Source organism: Rosa chinensis, chromosome 5, assembly GCF_002994745.2.
Source record: "Rosa chinensis cultivar Old Blush chromosome 5, RchiOBHm-V2, whole genome shotgun sequence".
Lineage (NCBI taxonomy): Eukaryota > Viridiplantae > Streptophyta > Magnoliopsida > Rosales > Rosaceae > Rosa > Rosa chinensis.
This window is the reverse complement of record NC_037092.1, coordinates 6132873-6154818: the sequence shown is the minus strand read 5'-3', so window position 1 is coordinate 6154818 and position 21946 is coordinate 6132873. Positions and strand designations below refer to the sequence as shown.

At 39.5% G+C, this 21946-nt stretch overlaps 2 protein-coding genes and 1 pseudogene across 4 annotated transcripts; 2 read left to right on the top strand and 1 right to left on the bottom strand.

Annotated features, from left to right (window-relative positions):
* The first annotated feature begins 480 nt into the window (after positions 1 to 480).
* On the top strand, positions 481 to 7672 carry LOC112202996 (annotated as a pseudogene).
* Positions 7673 to 9092: 1420 nt separating this feature from the next.
* Positions 9093 to 18770, top strand: LOC112165354 (homeobox-DDT domain protein RLT1). Of its 3 annotated transcripts, none has more exons than XM_024301843.2 (18): positions 9093 to 9781; positions 9881 to 10360; positions 10731 to 10771; positions 10972 to 11361; positions 11438 to 11527; positions 11605 to 11769; positions 11895 to 12111; positions 12312 to 12412; positions 12993 to 13079; positions 13167 to 13319; positions 13419 to 13574; positions 13941 to 14150; positions 14277 to 14978; positions 15060 to 15599; positions 16142 to 16759; positions 16876 to 16980; positions 17147 to 17410; positions 17688 to 18770. In XM_024301843.2, the coding sequence occupies exons 1-18, from the start codon at positions 9640 to 9642 to the stop codon at positions 18423 to 18425; spliced, it is 5199 nt and encodes a 1732-aa protein (XP_024157611.1). In that variant the 5' UTR covers positions 9093 to 9639; the 3' UTR covers positions 18426 to 18770. The 3 variants fall into 3 exon arrangements, with proteins under 3 accessions (XP_024157611.1, XP_024157612.1, XP_024157610.1); XM_024301844.2 differs by having other exon boundaries at positions 9094 to 9781; positions 10731 to 10770; positions 11073 to 11361; positions 17685 to 18770; XM_024301842.2 differs by having other exon boundaries at positions 9094 to 9781; positions 17685 to 18770.
* Positions 18771 to 18796: 26 nt separating this feature from the next.
* Positions 18797 to 20977, bottom strand: LOC112165355 (dnaJ protein homolog 1). Its single transcript, XM_024301845.2, has 3 exons — positions 20658 to 20977; positions 19803 to 20236; positions 18797 to 19377 (listed from the first exon to the last, which is right to left on the bottom strand). Exons 1-3 carry the CDS (start codon positions 20820 to 20822, stop codon positions 18939 to 18941), a joined length of 1038 nt encoding a protein of 345 aa, XP_024157613.1. The 5' UTR covers positions 20823 to 20977; the 3' UTR covers positions 18797 to 18938.
* Positions 20978 to 21946: the final 969 nt, after the last annotated feature.

Sequence of the window (21946 nt, the reverse complement as noted above, 5' to 3'; positions counted from 1 at the left end):
CACCCAGGAATAGGAATAGGACTCTGAAAACCAAGCATCAAAACTTTCTACTTGTGCTGCCTTTTATCTTTGAGTAACATGCCAAACGAGACAAGTTTCTGGATAAGAGTATTACCCAAGATTCGTTTTCACTTAAAACTGAAAAAGATAACCCAAATGGATTGGTGAAAGCAACCCAATCCTAAAGAACTACCTAAGCATGACAAAGCAAAAGAATTTAAAACCAAATGTTATTTCATGCATACTCTAAATTGTGTCCATCCCGTAATTACAATATGATTAACTATGAACCAACATAACTAATCTAGACCAAAACTTTCCCAAGTTTCTTACCAATCCAATCCAACCCAGTTCTCAAACAATTAGCTGCTCACTTTTTCGTACTCTTTCTGATCATTTTACCATCTTTCAAATCAAACCATACATAAACCTATTTCCACACTCCACTTCCATCACCAATCAACCTCTTCTCTTCTTCTTCTTCTTCTTCCCTTCTCTCCCACTTAATTTGACCACAAGCAACCACCAAAGAACATGAATCACAGTGACCATGTTCATATTGCCTATTACTTTGTCATCTCCCTCCTCACCACGTCTCTTATTGTTCTCGGTCTTGTGCTTCTTCTGACCCTCCTCTGCAAGAAGAAACAGAGCACTGATGATCAATATGAAGAAACTGTAATCCCAGCTAAGATTTGTGCCATAGTATACCCTCTAACCGATATTGATGTTGCCACAGATGGCTTCAATCGCAGAAGAATCGTCGGTGAGGGCCGTTTGGGAACTGTGTATGCTGCAATATTCGAAAAGGGGGAGATAGCGGCCGTGAAGAGTATTCATTCGAGACTTGTGTTGGGAAATATTGGTTTTGGGTTTTCAAGAACACTTGGCTCTCTCCCATTGGCTCAACACCCCAATGTAGTGCCCATTGTTGGGTACTCAGGTGAGAGAATCATTGTCATGTTGATATTGGCTTTCACTTGATGGGCTTGGCCCAAGGCTTGAATACTCCTTGTGCCTTCCTTTTCTTGTTGGTGACTTAGCTACTCCATAGTTGAAGCTTCTTAAGCTTAGTTGTTGGTGTTGCTATGTATTGTATATGAGAAGTAAGTATTCTTCTTCTTCTCTAGTTGAATCAAAGGAGAGTTAATAGGTTTTGGGTGTATTGGGGATTTGGGTAGAGAGAGTTGTTCATAAACTCTAGTTGTATGTTTCTCTAAATTGATCATAGTGGAATATGTTGCCAGCTCCGAAAGTGGATGCAGCTCAATCACACTGATTGATTGAACCACTATAAATTTTGGTGTTCTTTGTGGTTTGTTTATTAGTCGTTTTCTTTTGCTTTGTTTGTTACTGTTGAATTCATATCAATACCTTGTTTGTTACGCTTCCACACAACAAACTGGTATCAGAGCTCTGGTTTTGAATTTGGGAGTTGTGTATTGATTGGATTCAATGGCAGACAAAAAGAAAAATTCAAGTTCGGGTTCATCGTCGACTACTAGGCCATCAATTGACAATGCCAAATTTGAAGTTGAGAAGTTCAATGGAACAAACAATTTTGGCATGTGGCAGTGTGAGATGATGGATGTCTTGTGTCAACAAGAATTGGATATAGCTCTTGAAGACAAACCAGAAGATATGAGTGAGAAGGAGTGGAAGCAGGTTAATAAGTGGGCTTGTGGTTCTATCAGATTGTGTCTTGCAAAGGATACGAAGTTCTTTATCATGAAGGAAACTTTGGCAAAAGAGCTGTGGAAGAAATTGGAAGACCAATACATGATCAAGAGTGTTGAGAACCGGTTTCACCTGAAGAGGCGGCTTTTCCGATTCAATTATCGACAAGGTATTTCTATGTTTGAACACATCAGTGATTTCAATAAGATACTTGCATATTTGGCTAATTTAGATGTGCAAATTAGTGATGAGGATAAGGCTTTGTGTTTGCTAAATTCTCTTCATGACGAGTATGAGCATTTGATTACAACTTTGTTGCATGGAAAAGAATTTGTGAAATTTGATGATGTGTGTAATTTATTGATAAATAATGAGTGTCGAAAGAAGGAAAAGCAATTGCAAAAAGTGACAGGTGAAGCACTTGTAGCAAGAGGAAGATCTGCTGATAGAAAGTTTGGTGGAAAAAGATGTAATTCTCATTCCAAGTCAAGAGGCAAATTTCCTGCAAAAGATGAGTGTGCTTTTTGTCGCCAAAAGGGGCATTGGAAGAAAGATTGTCCCAAGTTGAAGACTAGAGACAAGAAGGGTTCTGAAGTGAATGTTGCGAAATTTGAAGATGATGATAACTTTGGTTTCGCATTGAGTTGTTCATCTCCCTTCGATAATTTTGAAGAGGATGAGATTGATTTTGCTTTAGCAAGCTCATCTGCACTTAATTACTCTGAGAAATGGATTCTAGATTCGGGTTGTACACATCACATGTGTCCTAACAAGGAATGGTTCTCTACTTTAAGAGAAGTAAATGGTGGAGTAGTTTTGATGGGAGATGATAGTCCTTGCAGAACTAGAGGGATTGGTACAATTTGTCTCAAAATGCATGATAGGGTTGTTAAAGAATTGACAAATGTTCGGTATGTTCCGAACTTAAAGAAAAATCTTATCTCTTTGGGAACTTTAGAATCAAAGGGTCTCACAATTACATTGAAGGATGGAGTTGCTAAAGTTGTCTCCAGTTCACTTGTGATAATGAAAGGTACAAGAGATAGAAACTTGTATTTTCTACAAGGGAGTACAGTGACAAGTGAAACAACAATTTCTGAGACTACAAATGATGCAGATACTACCAGATTATGGCATATGCGCCTTGGACATGCTGGTGAGAAAGCAATGCAGGGATTAGTGAAGCAAGGTTTGTTAAAGGGTGCAAAGACTTGCAAATTGGAATTTTGTGAACATTGTGTATTGGGAAAGCAGACTAGAGTGAAGTTTGGTACTGCAGTTCATCAGACTAAAGGTGCTCTAGACTATGTTCACACAGATGCGTGGGGACCTACCAAAACTGCATCTTTGGGAGGTAAACACTACTATGTCTCTTTTGTTGATGACTTCTCTAGAAGAGTATGAGTGTACACCATGAAGCATAAAGATGAAGTCTTAGATATATTTGTGAAGTGGAAGAAGATGATTGAGACTCAGATCAGTCAAAAAATTAAGAGGCTTAGATCAGATAATGGTGGTAAATACAAGTCTGATCCATTCTTGAAGTTATGTCAAGATGAGGGCATTGTGAGGCACTTCACAGTTAGAGAGACACCACAACAGAATGGGGTGGCAGAGCGCATGAATCGTACTTTACTGGAGAAAGTTCGATGTATGTTGTCTAATGCTGGATTAGGCAAAGAGTTTTGGGCTGAGGGAGTTACATATGCAGGCCATCTCATCAACAGGTTGCCTACTGCTGCAAATGAGGGTAAAACGACCATGGAGGTATGGTCTGGAAAACCTGCTACTGATTATCATTACCTACATATTTTTGGTTGTCCTGCTTATTTTCATGTCAGGGAAAGCAAGCTTGATCCGAGAGCCAAGAAAGCTATTTTCTTGGGATTTAATGATGGTGTGAAGGGATTTAGGCTTTGGTGTCTAGATGTGAGGAAAGTTATTGTAAGCAGAGATATGACATTCGATGAGGCTGTCATGGTTAATCAAAGTAAGCAGTCTGATTCTCAAAAACAGGAGATGACCATAGAGAGTTTGAAGCAGGTGGAGTTTAAAGAAAAAGTTGATGAAACTCCGATTGATCCAGGTTGTCCTACAGTTGAGTTAGATGATTCAATAAATGAAGATTCAAGTATTGAAGTAGAGACTCAAGCTCAAGAGTCTCCACCGCAACATGGACCTATTGCACTTAGAAAAGGAAAGAGAAATGCTCCAAAGCCGGCTTGGCTAAATGATATGGTAACTTATGCACTCCAATTACTGAAGAAGAAATTCCTTCTACCTATGAAGAAGCTGTGATACATGCAAATAGTGTAGAGTGGGAAAAAGCAATGGATGAAGAGATGAAGTCTCTTCACAAGAACAAGACTTGGGAATTGGTTCAGTTACCACACGGGAAGAGAGAAATTGGCTACAAATGGGTATTTGCTAAAAATGAAGGATCTCAGTACAAGGCTAGATTGGTAGCTAAAGGTTATGCACAAAAACAAGGAATAGACTACAATGAGGTATTTTCTCCTGTTGTGAAGCATTCTTCTATTCGTATTCTATTAGCCTTGGTTGCACAGTTTGATCTTGAGTTAGTACAACTTGATGTCAAAACTGCATTTTTACATGGTGAATTGAAAGAAGAGATCTATATGACTCAAAGTTGTTGGTAAGGAAAAATTGGTTTGCAAACTGCATAAATCATTGTATGGTTTGAAACAGTCCCCAAGACAATGGTACAAGCGGTTTGATAAATTTATGTTTAGTCAGAAGTACACTAGGAGTCTTTATGATCCATGTGTTTACTTTCGCAAGCTACATGATGGGACCTTCATTTATTTGCTCTTATATGTTGATGATATGCTAATTGCATCTAAGAGCAAGGTGGAGATTGAAAAATTAAAATCACAGTTGAGTGGTGAATTTGAAATGAAGGACTTGGGAGAAGCTAAGAAGATTTTGGGCATGGAAATTGAAAGAGATAGATCGAAAGGCAAGGCTAGGTTTGTTTGTCACAAAAACAATATTTGAAGAAGTTACTACAGCGGTTTGGCATGGTTGATAGATCTAAACTTGTAAGTACACCTCTTGCCTCTCATTTCAAGCTTAAATCTACTATGTCTCCTAGCACTGATGATGATATGCAATATATGGCTAAAGTTCCTTATGCTAGTGCTGTTGGTAGCTTGATGTACTGTATGGTGTGTACTAGACCTGACATTTCACAGGCTTTAAGTGTGGTGAGCAGATATATGCATAACCCAGGTAAAAGCCATTGGCAAGCAGTGAAATGGATTCTACGGTATATTCTTGGTATTGTGGATGTTGGAATTGTGTTTCAGCACGATAAGACGAGTCAATGTGTTGTTGGATATGTGGACTCTGATTTCGCAAGTGATTTGGATAAGTGCCGATCTACTACAGCTTATGTGTTTACTCTTGCTAGTGGAGCGGTGAGTTGGAAGTCGAACTTGCAATTTACTATTGCTTTGTCGACTACAGAAGCTGAATACATGGCGGTAATAGAGGGTGCAAAATAAGCAGTTTGGCTTCGTGGTTTGCTTAAGGACTTGGGAATAATTCAAGACTATGTGGATCTCTATTGTGATAGTCAAAGTGCTATTATTTAGCAGAGAACCAGGTTACTCATGCTCGCACTAAACATATCAATGTCAAATTTCACAAGATTCGTCAACTGGTGGAGGATGGTGATATAGAGCTCCTGAAAGTTGGAACTGAAGACAACCCTGCTGATATGTTGACTAAGCCAGTTCCATTGAGCAAGTTCAAGCATTGCTTGAACTTGATTGGTGTTTGTAGCATTTGATTCTCCCTACGGGGATGTCAGAGCGGCAAATTGATATATGATATTCTACTTGTGATATTATTGTATCAAGTGAAGCCAAGGTGGAGATTGTTGATATTGGCTTTCACTTGATGGGCTTGGCCGAAGTTGGTATCCTATGTGAGCTGCATGTGCTAGGTTAATTGCACATGTGTAGACATATATATATACATATATATATATATATATATATATATATATATATATGTCTTTGTAAGGGGCAGCGTATGGATGATCAGAAGGGAGAGAGAGAAACATTGAAAACCACCTTGAATACTCCTTGTGCCTTCCTCTTCCTGTTGGTGACTTAGCTACTCCATAGTTGAAGCTTCTTAAGCTTAGTTGTTGGTGTTGCTATGTATTGTATATGAGAAGTAAGTATTCTTCTTCTTCTCTAGTTGAATCAAAGGAGAGTTAATAGGTTTTGGGTGTATTGGGGATTTGGGTAGAGAGAGTTGTTCATAAACTCTAGTTGTATATTTCTCTAAATTGATCATAATGGAATATCTTGCCGGCTCCGAAAGTGGATGTAGCTCAATCACACTGATTGAGTGAACCACTATAAATCTTGGTGTTCTTTGTGGTTTGTTTATTAGTTGTTTTCTTTTTCTTTGTTTGTTACTATTGAATTCATATCAATACCTTGTTTGTTACGCTTCCGCACAACATGTCATGGAGTTTGTAGGTATGGTTTGCTTGGATTTTTACTTGCATCAAAACCCAGATGGGGCTTCTCTGTTGGATTGGAACCACAGGCTTAAAATTGCAGCAGGGGCAGCAAGAGGGCTTCAGTACTTGCATGAAGGAGTTGCTCCAAATATTGTTCATGGATGTGTGAAGGCTTCAAATATCTTGCTTGATGTGAAATTCTGTGCTAGGGTTTGTGATTATGGTCTATCATTTTTGGCACCAAAAGAGAAGAGGGGTCTAGTTGGTTATGTGGATGATGAGTATTGGAGAGGAGGTGGTGTGTGCAAAGGAGCGATATGTTTGGTTTTGGGGTGGTTCTGTTGGAACTTCTGAGTGGGAGACGATGTGATGAAGGGTTTCTAGTGAAATGGGCAATGCCATTGATTCAGGAGATGAGGTTTAGTGAGTTTTTGGACCCAAGACTTGTTATTCCTCATGACATTAGGCCTCTTGTCAGATTGACCAAAGTTGCCTCGACTTGTGTTAGTAATTCCAGAAAGAGCATACCTTCAATCAGTCAAGTCACAACTATCCTCAACAATTTGGTGATAGATTCAACGTGAACAAATTTTTGTAAGTAAGTCATTTTGATCACTTTTAAACTTACTGTTGAAAGCCGCTCTAGATCGCGAAAACAAACTCTTTCGACAATTTTCACAATTCTCCAGCTACATTATTTGCCGGTTGTTCCACATCAAAGTCAGTGTCATCATGAACTTGTATTAGGAAAAGGTTGCAATCCTTGGTATATAATTAGAATTTGGTAGCTACTAGGAATTGGAAATTTGGGGGTTTTCTTTTGACTTGTATGCTATTCTTTACGAAGAGTGTAAATGCACATAATTTGGGTGATATGCAATAGTTTTCACACTTGGAAGAAGCTTATTGATTCGACAAGTATGTAAACTTTATGATATTACATATGCTCTCATGTTACTTTCGAGTGTCAAAGTTTTAGTTTTGGCTTTTTCAGTTTGATCTGAGAAGCAACCCTGTTATGGAGCTACTTCGTTGCACCCCATTATTGACAAAACAGAAGCACATCAAAGAGAGGGTAGAGGTGTATGCCATGGTATTTGACCCAAGTGATCCAAATTACTTTTGCATCGGAGCTGATGATGTATACACGTCTATGACATCAGAAATTTGCAGCGCGATGCGCCAAGGAATTTAGATAAACCAGTGGACACATTTTGCCGTAACCACTTGATTGAGAGAAATGGTGTTCGCATCACAGGGTTGGCTTACGCTAATTCAAACTCAAGTGAGCTACTTGTGACTTATTATAATGAGCATATATATCTATTCCAGAAGAATATGGGGTTGGGTCCCTCGCCATCTTCTGCATTATCCAAAGACATACTGAAGCTTGAGAAGCCACAAGTTTTCTTGGGAAATAGAAATGCATGGACACCCAGTGCAGTGAGCTTCTTTGGCCCCAATGATGATTATGTCTTGAGTGGGAGTGAATGATTGTGGTCATATATATATTTGGAAGAAGAAAGGAGGTAAACTTGTTCGTGCTATGAAGGGTAGTGCTAGATCACGTGGTCTAGATCATGTAGAGCCCCATCCACATTTTCCTACTCTTGCAAGTTCTGGATCAGATAGGTGTGTAAAGCTCTGGGGTCCTATGGCAAATGATGCTCTACCACCGCCTTACCCACACAACATAGAAAAGGTGCTTTTAAAAGCTCTCTGTAGAGAGTAAAATGTTACTTGCTTTTCCGTAAAAAGTTAGTTTACATACTTGGCTCTATCTTTGTTGCTTTGATGCTTCCACACGTTTCTTGTTTCAATGGCATATTAGGGAGCCAACTAGACAAGGTCTAAGATTTACTGACCTGTTGTTTTGTTATTTAATGACAGATTATGAAGTCCAATGGAGTAAGGAGAGATGAGTTTCTGCAGACGATGGCCAACATTTACAACAGATGAGGATGTTTGCTGTATAATGCATGCTGCATTTCTATATTATGCTTCGTTACTTGACTGGTGGGTTTCATGATATACCATGGAGGTTTTATATAGGATAGAGATGATCAATCTTTCTTTTTGGTCGTTCATTAAGAGGTTTGGCTGGAAATCCGGACTGTAACATTGATCTGAAATTCTTGCAACATTATTCATGATAACCCCCCCACTGCAGAGTTATAATGTACTTCCAATTTGTGTTTCTATGCATGTTTTGTTTGTGTTTCTGTTTGCAGAGTTCGCTCGTTGCTCCCATTCGTAGTAGAGCTTTGTTTCCTGATGTCACCCTTGAAGATAGAAGACAATTTGCTGGAAATTCGAAGAACTGTAGTATAATTGGAGATCTCTTGTTTGCTTTTGTTTATCCCTCCTTATACTTATCTTACATCAGCAAACTCAGATTATTATATACATAAATACACGTATATAAAAATTATGTTGCTTTTCGATGCCTGGGAATCGTTTGTGATTCTATAATGAATTGATGAAGGTAACTGAGATTCAACAAGTAGTTTATGTTCGATTCCCTGATTGTGGGGCTAATATGGGATTTTCGCTTCCAGAGGTTGTACGCCGTGTGCTTATTTGTGACATTGTTTTTGTGAGATATTATTTGAACAAGCAGAGTGTGCGAGCTCTGCCCCTCAATGATGTAGCAATAAATTTCTTAGATCATGGTTGCAATATTCACAGGTATTGAAGAACTTTAAAGGTGTTTGTCGGATTAACCTACGTGACGAAAAAATATAGAGAAATGAGTTAAGACTAGAATAAAATAGAAAGATGTATTGAGATAATATATGACTAAGTGACTAACCATTCGAGTCTAAAACTATACATAAAGATTCATCGGGAAATTTCAAACCATACCAACCCTTCAAAATCTCTGATCATCAATCCACAAGGAAGTTTTTAATGAAGAGAGAGATTCATTCTACGGATCTTTTAGCGTCTCAGCCCAACACGCACAGGAACGAATTAAAAAGAACCAAGTCACCAAAAACAAAATTTAAATAGAAAAAAAAATGAAAAAGAAAAATGAAAGAAAAACAAAAAAAATTATGGAAGGTGGAATTAGAGTGAGGAAAGACTGTTGTTGGTTTTATGTTCCTGATTTTGCCTCATCCTATTTTTTGATGCTGCACTTGTTGCTGTTGTTGTTGTTATTATCAACAATTTTCGATTTCCACATTTATATATTATTCACATTATTCTTAGCAAAATCAAAATCAAAAGCAAAATCAAAATCAATATTATTCCATCATGATAATTCTTCTACCCCTTTCTCTTTCTCAATCGCTTATTATTATTATTTCCTTGACTGTTACGGTAATCGTTTAGAAAAAGGGTGCCTCAGATTCTTTGTTTGCTTTCGTAAAGTCTTGGTCTTTGTTCATGAAAACAATTTGGGGATAAAATTCTAGGGTTCCAAAAAAAGGTTTAAGATTTTGAGAGCCCAGATCTCGATGGAGGGTTCGGAAGGAGATAATCAGAATCGGAACCCCGAGAATAGCAATAGTAAATTGAACAATTCCGGCGAGGGAGGCAAGCCCAAGCGCCAGATGAAGACGCCGTTTCAGCTCGAAACCCTAGAGAAGGCCTATGCGTGTGAGTCTGAATTTCGCGATTCGTGAAATTTCTGGTTCGAATTTTTGTGAAAGATTGATTTTTTTGATTTGGGTTTGTGTTTAATTTTTCTTTGATCAGTGGAGACGTACCCATCGGAGTCGATTAGGGCGGAGCTGTCGGAGAAATTGGGGCTTTCCGATCGGCAGTTGCAGATGTGGTTCTGTCACAGAAGGCTGAAGGATAAGAAGGAAGGAGGTTCGGGTTCGGGTCCGGGTCCGGGTCCAGGACCGGCGAAGAAGCAGAGGAAATCAGTGGCGGTGTTGCCGGAGCCTCCAATTGATGACTTGGCACATGGGTCGGAGCCGGGGAGTGACTATGGGTCGGGTTCGGGCTCTGGCTCGAGCCCATTTGGTCATGCAGACCGCAATGTGGTGTCCAGGAGTGTTGTTGTTGAGGATATGCCAAGGAGGAGGCATTATGAGTCACAGCAGTCGATTACGGAGCTTAGAGCCATTGCTATTGTGGAAGCTCAATTGGGAGAGCCATTAAGGGAAGATGGCCCTGTGCTTGGGATAGAGTTTGATCAATTGCCCCCGGATGCATTCGGGGCACCTCTAGGTATACAGCTTGGTTTGAGATGCTTTGTACCCGACTTATGTAGGGTTTGATTGCAGAATTATGCATGGTATTGTTTGCTTGTTATGGTTGTATAAGACAATTCTGTTGACTATTTATGTGATTATAACATGCGTGGTCGTAATTTGATCATGAGGAACCAGAAATGTACTTTCTCTGCCATGTTCATATATGTTGGTCTTTTCATAAGCTTAGCAACGTTTCCTGAATGCATTTAGATTACACTTGCTACTCATAAGTAATTAGTTATTACCTAAAAGGAAACACAGTTGCGTTATTGCCTTTTGCTTGATTGCTTCTGGTATGCAATTGGATTTCTGCTAATACTTCCGATTTTTGCTTGGTGAATCAGTTGCAGAGCAGCAGAAGCGGCATGATGCAAAACTAAATAAAGTATGCATCTCTTTTCTTCGATAAAATGCTTGTTTTTGTCAGATGATAATGGGCAAATATATGTTCTCTTCTTTCAAATAGCGAAAGAAAATTGCATTTTTAATATCCGTCAGAGTTGTCTAGCATGTTACGAGTAATCTCTTTCTTGAGAGGTTCCTTGGTCCTATTTTGGCTTATTGTTAGTATGCGCTTCTTCTCAGGGTACTCCGAGATCTCTCCATGAATATCCATATCTTCAAGACCACCCCATTATTCGGCCTGATGTATATGGACAAGTTGCTCAATCTCATTTTCATGATTCAGCAATTGATGGTCCAACTGCAAGAGCTTCACCATTTGCAAGTGGAAATGAACAGTTGTCAAGGGTTCACGGTGGCCACAGTCGGGCTCGTCTTCTGTCACAACAGGAGAAGCAAGCAGTGGCCTTTTCATCTCCTGGTGATGATGGCTTACCTCTAAGGGACCCCTTTATCAATGTTAGAATGAATACTCAATATGGTGAACCCCCTATTATTGCACCGGAAAACTCTAATGTATTGTCTGATGGTCAAATTAATGACACTATGCTGAGAATGGAGAGGAAACGCAAGGTATACTTATTCAACTGCATTTGTTTCAAAGTATATGTCCTCAGCCAAGGAAGACTTTAATAGTTGCCTCTTGCAGAGTGAAGAAGTCAGAATGGCTAAAGAAGTAGAAGCTCATGAAGTTCGAATTCGGAAGGAGCTGGAGAAACAAGATATTCTAAGGAGAAAGGTTTGATTTTCCAGCAGTAAGTTTATATACTGAAGTATAGCAGTTTGTATGCTGATATTTTGATTTTTCTATTATAGAATGAGGAAAGAATGAAGAAAGAAATGGAAAGGCAAGACCGTGAAAGGCGAAAGGAGGAAGAGAGGTTGATGCGTGAGAGGCAGCGAGAGGAAGAGAGATCAAAGAAGGAGCAAAAACGTGAAATCGAACGAAGGGAGAAGTTTTTGCAAAAAGAACATATAAGAGTAAGTTTGGGATCTACTAATGTAGTGCATTTGTTTCATAGTTTGATTTTTCAGTGCAATATTGCATATTCTTGTTTCTCTGTGCCCCTTTTATTTGCCTTATCTCTCTTGGGTACATCTTGCAGGCTGAGAAAAGGAGGCAAAAGGAAGAGCTCCGAAAAGAGAGAGAGGAAGTGAGACGCAAAGCTGCACTTGAGAAGGCTACTGCAAGAAGGCTTCTTAATAAATCTATGGAACTTTATGAGGATGAGCAACTAGAGCTAATGGAGTTGGCTGCTGCAAGCAAGGGATTATCCTCAATAATTAGTATTGATCCTGACACCAACCTTGATGAATTCAGAGGTAAGTGTTGCTTGGCATTCTCTTCTAAAAGCTTTACTATTTTTCCATGGTTTTCCCACTCAATCAGTTCCCTTTTTTTGGGCAATTGATTTTGAAATATCTGATATATCTTGTTTGATAATGGGATTATCTTTATTTATTTTGCTACATAATATTCCATTGTAACCATTTGAACTGACCACATGATTTTTGTGCTTTAGATGATCTGACGGCATTTCCACCGAAGTCTGTGCTATTGAAAAAACCATTTGCAGTTCATCCGTGGATCGATTCAGAGGAGAACATCGGTAACTTTCTCATGGTGCGTTCTTCCTTTTTCCTCTTATATGAGATTTTCTTGTATAGGTTATGGTTTTACATTAATTCCTTGTGAACAAAGCATGATCACTGGTCTGTAATATCCTGGTAGTCTCTTGATACTTGTCTGTACTTGTGTTTCCTAGTTTTCTTGTGGTAAAGTAATAACAAGTATTTATTCTGTGTGTTTTGTGGACATTGTAATCATATCATTTGGTACTTTGCTTTTAGTACTGGAGACTAATTATTACCTCCAAAACGATGGTGTTTTGATTACCGACCTTAAACTTTTGGGTTGGGTTGATCTTGGCGTAGTTGGGTCAGTTAAGTGGCAATTAGAGACTTCTTAAGGTCTGGATTCTAGTGTTTGTGTATGTATACGACTGTCTTAAAAGTGAAATCTCAGTATACTCTGATTGGTGATCTATGCTCATGGTTTTTAAGTTTAACTGTGAGGCTGTCCTGCATAAGATCCCTTCTTGAAAGGTCACTTACTCGTTATTTTTATAAAGTACTCTTTTGCTTATATTTCGAGTTAATGTCTTCATTTTGATGATTGAATAACATGATGGTGTGTTTGACAGGTTTGGAGATTTTTGATTACATTTGCAGATGTTCTTGAGTTATGGCCTTTTACTGTGGATGAGTTTGTTCAAGCTTTTCATGACTATGTGAGCCACCAATAAGTGTTTTTATTTCAAAATTGCGCATTTCATCTGTTTTCTGCCCACTGAGATATTATATAATTTTGATATCAGGATTCAAGGTTGTTAGGAGAGATTCATGTTGCTCTCTTGAGGTTGATTATAAAGGATATAGAAGATGTTGCAAGGACACCTTCTACTGGACTAGGTCTCAATCAAAATGGTGCTGCTAATCCTGGAGGTGGACATCCACAGATTGTTGAAGGAGTAATTTCCACTCTCTGCATGCTTGCACCAGTTCTTTTGCTTATCTTATGTCTTTTCCCCAATTTTTCTTCGAACTTACTGAGTTTTATTTGTGTTCAGGCATATGCATGGGGATTTGATATAAGGAACTGGCAGAAGCACTTAAATCTGCTAACATGGCCTGAAATTTTTCGCCAACTAGCACTCTCCGCTGGATTTGGGCCACAGTTGAAGAAAAGGAGTATCTCATGGTCATACTTGCCTGATAATGATGAGGTTCCCTTTCTAATTTTCAATACTTTTACATTTCGAAGGGCATCATTCTGGTGTATCAGTTTATAAAAGAGCAAAGGAAAAAAAAATCCTAAAATTTGTATTTCTTAATTAAAAATTTAATTTAAACTGATACTGAATGCTAGGTGAAAAGAGTGTCATAATGTTTACTTTTGGCCTTCCAGATTGGGCATTGCATTCTAATGTTGCGCCATCTATGTCAATAACGAATGACCTTAAATGTGGTTGTTCGTATGAAATTTTTTCTTTCGGTAGAGTACACTCAGATGTTAGAAATTAGGCCTTCTGGCTGGTTCAATGTTTATTATAGAAAAATCAAAAGATTCATGGGACCCATTGTAATTACAGGGTAAAGGTTGTCGTGATGTAATTTCAACTCTCCGCAATGGTTCAGCAGCTGAAAATGCATTTGCAATAATGCAAGAAAAGGGCTTATTAGCTCCACGGAGATCCAGACATCGGTTGACGCCAGGAACTGTAAAGTTTGCAGCTTTTCATGTCCTTTCTCTTGAGGGAAACAAGGGATTGACGGTGTTAGAACTTGCTGACAAGATTCAGGTGAATTTAAAGCACTTTTAACACAAACAATGTTGTGACAACAGCCGAGTCTGTTTGGTATGGAATTATGTGCTTCTTTCCTGACTTTCTTTTTCATTCGTTTGTCATTGATTATCATTCTGTAAGAAATCTGGCCTTCGAGACCTGACAACAAGCAAGACTCCAGAAGCTTCAATTTCAGTTGCTCTGACGAGAGATACTAAGCTTTTTGAAAGAATTGCTCCTTCAACATATCGTGTACGATCTGCTTACAGAAAGGACCCTATTGATGCTGAGGCCATACTTTCGGCAGCGAGGAAGAAGGTTCAGATATTTGAAAATGGGATTTTAGCTGCAGAAGATGTCGATGAGGTTGAAAGAGATGATGCCGAAGAGGTTGAGAGAGATGAAGACTCTGATTGTGATGACGTTGACGAGGACCCTGAAGTTGACGACTTAGCTACTCCAGCCATAGTGAAGAAATCCCCTGATCAGTTTAATGAAGTGACTCCTTTTTCAGAGAATGGACAGGAAAATTTATGCATTGATGTTGCACCAACTGTGCAAAATGAGTTTGATAAGGATGTTTCATCTTTCCCCGTTACTGCTTCCAAAGAGGCAGACGGTCCAAGTGCTTCCTCCAAGCAGTGTGTTTCTGGTGTAGAAATTAGTACTAGCAATCTTGATCAAGAAAATATGGAGATTGATGAGAGCAAGGCAGGTGAGTCATGGGTTCAAGGGCTTACAGAAGGGGATTATTCTGATCTCAGTGTCGAAGAGCGTCTTAGTTCTCTCGTTTCCTTAATTGGTATTGCAAATGAAGGAAACTCTATTCGTGTTGTTCTTGAGGTAAGCATTTTATTTGAAGTATTTGAACATCAATGTAGTGTCTTCTTTTCTTTATTAAATTTGACACCAAGTGTTCAACAGGATCGCTTAGAAGCAGCAAATGCTCTTAAGAAGCAAATGTGGGCAGAGGCACAGCTTGACAAAAGTCGCCTAAAAGAAGAGAATGTGAGTAAAGTTGATATTCCATCTTTCATGGGAGGCAAAGCTGAAGCCCATGTTCCCGGAGTGGAAGACGGCCAAAGTCCTCTACTGGATGTTTATAATAGAATCAATGAGGAAGGAGCTGCAGAAACTCAAAATTCGAATCATGGTTCACAAGTACTTCTGAATGGTGTGCCTGTTGAAAGGGCCATGGTACCTCAAGATACTTCCATGGGTCCTGAAAACATCTTGAATCAGCAATTGGCTTATGCATCAAAAAAGTCACGTTCACAGTTGAAATCATATATTGCCCACAGAGCAGAGGAGATGTATGCTTACAGGTCCCTCCCTCTTGGCCAAGATCGCAGGCATAATCGATACTGGCAATTTGTTGCATCTGCATCGAGCAATGATCCTGGTTCAGGCAGAATCTTTATTGAACTAAACAATGGAAATTGGAGGCTTATTGACACCGAGGAGGTACTTCAAATGTTTACATTTTTATCATCTGCTTTACAGATCATGCTTGAAATGAACAACAGTCGTGTGTGTATTCATGTTGACTTTTGTTGGTTTACGGTCTTGCTAGTCACGTTTCACCCTTAGGGAAACCATGTCAATCCTTTTTAAGCAGATGGATGGGACTGAGGTGTGTTTTACTTCCTGGGGAAGTTTGCTCTGTCACCATTGAGGTATCAGAGCATTGAGGTTTTGGTCTTTTGGTTGATGTCGCCAGCATGCCTTGTTTTTTCAAGTCCTAAAATATATTTGCAATAGGTTTTGGCCTGCTGGCCTATGGAATGACTTGTATGTTTATTAGATTTATGTTTCTTTTCAAAATACTTGTAACCCAGTCTTAAATCAACATTAACATGTCAAATTAGTGGTTTCTTGCCTTTTCCTCCTTTCGCTGATGCTATGACTATACATACTCTTCTTTCCTAATCCCTTAGAGCTGCAAATGGTAATTACCTTGCGTTACTTCGGTGGTTTAATTTGCTGAATGAGTTATTTTTTTGTAGGCATTTGACACTCTTTTGATGTCACTGGATACACGTGGGATTAGAGAATCCCATTTACGCTTAATGTTGCAAAAGATTGAGGCATCCTTCAAGGAAAATGTTCGTAGAAATTTGCATCCTTCAAGTAGAAATCATGTTAAAAAAGAAGCTGATGAAATGGATTCTAGTCCCGACTACCCTTCGGGTTTCGACAGCCCTGGAAGTACAGTTTCTGCTTTAAATACTGACGTTGGGGAGACGTCCTCTTCTTTCAGAATTGAGCTTAACCGAAACGAAAATGAGAAAAGGGCTGCCTTGAGTAGGTATCAAGATTTTCAGAAGTGGATGTGGAGAGAATGCTTCAGTACATCTGCATTATGTGCCTCGAAATATGGGAAAAAGAGGTGCAGACAGCTCTTTGATTTTTGCGATTTCTGCCTCAGTTGTTACCACTTTGAAGACTCCCACTGCAGTTTCTGCCATCAGACGTTTGGTGCTACCTATGAAAATCTTGACTTTTCTGAACATGTAATACAATGTAAAGAGAGAAGGAACTTGGAAACTTGCGATATCCATGTTCCTGGTACTTCTGTTCCTTTGGCCAGCAAATTGCTCAAGGCCTTCATGGCTCTTGTTGAGGTGAGATACTACGACTTAGAAAGAATCTCAACTGTTGCTTGCTTTACAGCCTGTGTATCTAATGTATCTCGAGTTGTTCAATTCCGTTGTTAATGTCCCTCAAAATTGATTGACAGGTATCTGTTCCACCCGAAGCCCTTCAATCCTTTTGGACAGAAGACAGTCGAAAGACGTGGGGAGCAAAACTGAATGCGTCATCATCGGTTGAAGAGCTTCTGCAGGTTTGTTTGCGGTTCTGTTTCTTTGATTGAACCCAATATCAACTGGCGTTATGATTATCTGTTAATTCTCAATTCCGCATGCGTCTACTCCATGGTGCATCACGTATATTCCTGATACATAATTTTTGTTTGAGGAGCTGATCAATTTTGGAACACTTCTTTGCAGATGTTAACTGTGTTTGAGACTGCGATGAAACGAGACTTTGTGTCATCAAACTTTGCAGCGACTGATGAATTACTGGGCTCCAGCAAACAGTCAGTGATTGCTAATCGTGATTATCTAGACACCAAATCAGTTTCTGTACTTCCTTGGATACCACATACCACGGCAGCTGTGGCTCTGAGGGTTTATGAGATGGACTCAGCAATTACATATATACCGAATGAGAAACCTGAGCCCAATGGCGACAAGGAAGTCGGAGAACATATTGTGAGTTGCGTTTTCTTCTCTCATGCTCTCAGTCAGGCTGCTCATAAAATATATGTTGAAAGATAATGTGCTTTACATTATCAAAATAAAAAAAATAAATCACTCGGTAAGATTCATTGATGCAATGCATTGAATTCTCATAAAAGTCCAACACATGAAATTTTTTTAAAAGGGGCATTATTTTGCGCCATGTCTGTTGAATATCAGGTGGTGTTTCATACAGAGTTCTCCACAATACTTAACAAGTGATCTTACTCTTGCTTTTTGTCTGCAGAAGATTCCTTTGAGATTCACCCCAATGAGAAATGATAGGGAGATCGAACCAACAGAGACAGACCACAACGAACAAAGTACTCACCTGAAAAGTGCACGAAACAGCCTCAAACGTGGTAGAGGAGGTCGTGAGCAAGGACGTGGTAAAAAGTCCAAATCTGGTGGTAGTCGGCGAAAAGCTAGAGGTAATGAGAACGAGAATATGAGTCAAGGATTAGGACCTGTGGGGCGAAGAACGCAGGGACAAGGGAGTGGACGGGGCCGACGTACTGTTAGAAAGAGGAGAATGAAGAACAGGGCTGTCGAGGGGACACTTATGGGTCATGTGACTGACCTACGCAGTAGCCCTGACAGTGGAGGGGAATCACCCAGAAACTTGGCTGGGGAATGGGATGATGAAAATATCAATATGATCCATATGAAAGGTGATGAACAACGAGAGGAGTATGAGCAAGCAGAGGCACTGGAATCTGATGACGAAGAACAAGCAGTGGGATATGAACAAGGGAACTGGGAGATTGGATTTGATGGGACCTCCAGCGGTTGGAACAGTGGTCTACGAGAACCTAGTGATGAGGAGATGGATGCTTCTGAAGATGATAATAATGGCATTGAGGAAGCAAGAGAAGAAGATTCGGAAGGGGATGTAGATTTGAGTGATGCTTCAGATGAAGTCCCAAACAGGATTATAAATGATGGCGGCACTGATTCAGCTTCAGACGATGATGATTACAGTGATTGAAGTATGTGCTTTGAATTGTTTGTGGGAGTATCTGAGACGTACTTGCTACGTTTTGATATTGCAGCTCCACTGGTGCGCTGGTCTCATCCGGAGGTGGAAATCTATCTTGGTTTCAATTAGTTCTCATTTTTGTTACCATCCTTGGTATTACAGACCATTACCAATTTATGGATATGGATGGGCTGGAATCTGGATACAAGTACTTGGTAGGAGTGCTGTGATATGCGGTGTAACCTAAATTATGTTCAAGGAACATAGTAACGAAAATGAGTTATACTGCAAATGTGTTGCAATATGTATTTTCCATATTTTTCTTTTCCATATTGGAAAGAGTTATATTATTTACTCCGACACTACAAGCTTATAGAAAATCCGCCACACAGAACTAATCTTTATTTCTGATTACAACCAAATGTAAACCTTAAAATTAAAACTAGTTATTCATATCCAAGTCATCTCAAAAAATATTCACAACACTCTTGAGACTCGAATAAAGCAGCAATAAAATTAAAATTACGCAGCCAAAAGTTTCTTGATTCCAGCCTTCTGTTCAGAAGTCAACCTAGTTGGAAATTTGATGTTGAATTTCACTCTAAGGTTGCCCTTCTTGGAGGGATCTTTTGGTATAGGCATACCCTCCCGAGGGACTATCTCCTCGTAGTTTGGATGAATGACAGTGTTGATGGGGATGGTGAGGGTCCTCCCATCTAGTGTGGTGAGATGCAGTGTGTAACCTACTAGTGCTTCTGCCAGCGAGATCTTCTGTGTTACCACCAGGTCGTTCCCATCCCTTGTGAATGTGCTGTGTGGTTTCTCATCGATTATGAATACGAGATCTGCAGGAACTTCGTTTGGACGCTCATTCCCCTTCTCTGGGAAAGTGATCTTTGTTCCTTTTTTCCAGCCAGGCTTGACCTCAATGGTTAAGATTTCCTCCACCGGCATTGTCCTCCTGCATTACATGATAGTTAGGCCATTAAACAGATATGGGATTCACACGAAGACAATTGCTGGTGCAATTTGTAGATCACCAGCTAAAGGATGTAACAGAGCAATCAAATATTTGTTTAAAACATGAATACAAACAATCACAATGGTACTACAGTAAGATCAGCCATCTAACTTCCCATTGCCCAAGACATGAAGACATTAAAGAAAACAAATGCGACTGCAGTCACCATCCTAGCAATGTAAGGTAAGCTCACAACAGCCACTGGCCTAATTTACGACTTGATCTCACATTGGAGCCAACGTTGCATCATGAATGTTTAATGCAAATGGAATAGGATTAAAAAAGATGTTTGTGATAACCTACTTTTATTTAGAAACAAAAACAAAAGCAAATACAGAATTATAAACAGAGTGAGAAGCACTTACCCACTTGCATCTGCAATTTCCCTAGATATCTTCATCTTCTTTGTGGTTCCCTTATAGAGCTCCTCAAGACTACATGGCAACTTCCTCTCCAAAGGAGAAGCTTTCCTTGGTCCCTGACTCATCGGTCGGCCTTCTCCAAAAGAACTAAACATGTCATCCCCAAACATTCCACCAAAGGATGATCTTCCACCCCTCATGCCACTACCAAAACCACCTCCTCCCATTCCACCACCCATTGGGCTAGAGAACCCGAAGATCTCCGCAAAAATGTCGTTGGCATTCCTGGGGTTGAATCTAAACACATTTGGACCATCTCCAGTTTGGAAATACGTGGCACCACCAGGCCCCCCAGCATCTGGAGGCGGAATGCCGCCTTTAAGGCCTTCTTCACCATACTGATCATAGATTGCTCTTTTCTGTGGATCACTCAGAACCTGCAAATCCAAAGACTCAGGATCAGATCCTACCATACATATAAAATTGAATTCCGCTATTAAAATCTTCAAAACCCAGATGATCACTTCTATTGCCATACGATATATTTACACAAAGATCAAACTCTAGCGTTCACACACAACACATCCAAACACAAAAAAGATTCTACCATAATTATAAACTTGAATTCTACTATTAATATCTTTAAAACCCAGAGATTATTTCTATTGCCACACGATATATTCACGCAAGATCAAACTCTAGCATTCACACATCACATTCCAAACATCAAAAAAAAAAAAGATTCAAACTTGATCTAACATGCATTCAAATCCCCAAAACCCAGATCAGAAATCAAGTATTAGCATCAAATTAACTGAAACGACACAAAGAGAAACGTAGAGGGTAAGAGTCACCAACCTCATAGGCCTCAGAGATCTGCTTGAATTTGGTCTCAGCTTCTTTCTTATTGGTGGGGTTCTTATCAGGGTGCCACTTCATAGCCAATTTTCTGTAAGCCTTCTTCAGTTCATCTTCTGTGGCGCTCTTGTCGACCTGTAAAAGCTTGTAGTAGTCTACACCCATGTCTTCTTCTTCTTCCTGACTCTCTTCAAAGTTTGAATCTTTCTGTAATCAAGTGGTTCAAAATCAAAGCTTGAATGCTTGAAAAGAATTTGGGAAAATTTGGTGATATGGGTGTGGTGGGAGAGAGGGTATGGCTCTTATTGAGGTGAGCTGAGGGGGACTACTTTGAGGGGGAAGGGACCAGAACGGTGGCGAAGTTTCCAGATAAGAGTTTTACTTCTTCGAAATTTTGGTTTTGTATAGGAGGGCGAAACGACGTCGTGGTGGGTGGAATTTTGTTGACTAGGACTGCGGTGGTGGCAGTGCTGGAGAGCAAGAGAGCCACGTGTCTTGAGAAGGATTTGGTTTTGAGTTTGGACTTTGGAGTGTTGAGGTGGAACGCTTTATTGGAGTGTGATGAAATAATGGCTCATCATTACTCCGAGTTAAGTAAGCGAGGTTAACAATGTTCATGCTCATGGAAATGAATGTAGTTAACTATATTCACTTTAGTAAGTAAGTGAGGTTAACAATGTCCATGCAAATGCAATAGGATCAAAAAAAGATGTTTGCAAGTAAGCAAGACTAAGCAAATGGAAATATGGTGTAATCTTCCAATTTTGTGAGAACCGATTGTGAAACTTTTTTGATAAAAAGAAGAAGAAGAAGGTAAAAATTTTAACTGAAAGTGTGGATTATAGCACATGATTTTCGGTCAAAAATTTATGTTTTATATATATAGAATTTTTCTCATGTGCGGACGTTCGTACCGAATTTTCGGTATGGATTTCCTGTTTTCGACCTCTTTCCGGCCACATTTTTACATCTTAACCGTTCAGTTTTTAGGTCCTAGTGTATAGATCACCTCTACAAAATTTCAGTCAATTTGGTGATCGTTAAGGCATCCAAAACTGCATTTTACACGAACGGACCGAATCTGTCGAACCGGAACCGTTCGTATTTATAATGGTAAATTGCAGTTTTGGATGCCTTAACGATCGCCAAATTGGTTGAAATTTTGCAGAGGTGATCTATACACTAGGACCTAAAACTGAACGGTTAAGATGTAAAAATATGGCCGGAAAGTGGTCGAAAACAGGAAATCCGTACCGTCCGCTCTGTACGAACGTCCGCACCTGAGACGG

Bases quoted from the DNA above. Each gene is read 5' to 3' on its own strand.
- LOC112165355 (XM_024301845.2), bottom strand. From the start codon at position 20,822: ATGGGTGTAGACTACTACAAGCTTTTACAGGTCGACAAGAGCGCCACA. The intron at 20,237-20,657 runs GTTGGTGACTCT...TTGGATTTGCAG, and splicing joins AGATCTCTGAGGCCTATGAG to GTTCTGAGTGATCCACAGAA. The intron at 19,378-19,802 runs GTAAGTGCTTCT...CATGTAATGCAG, and splicing joins GAAATTGCAGATGCAAGTGG to GAGGACAATGCCGGTGGAGG.
- LOC112165354 (XM_024301842.2), top strand. From the start codon at position 9,640: ATGGAGGGTTCGGAAGGAGATAATCAGAATCGGAACCCCGAGAATAGC. The intron at 9,782-9,880 runs GTGAGTCTGAAT...TTCTTTGATCAG, and splicing joins CCTAGAGAAGGCCTATGCGT to TGGAGACGTACCCATCGGAG. The intron at 11,528-11,604 runs GTTTGATTTTCC...TTTCTATTATAG, and splicing joins AAGATATTCTAAGGAGAAAG to AATGAGGAAAGAATGAAGAA.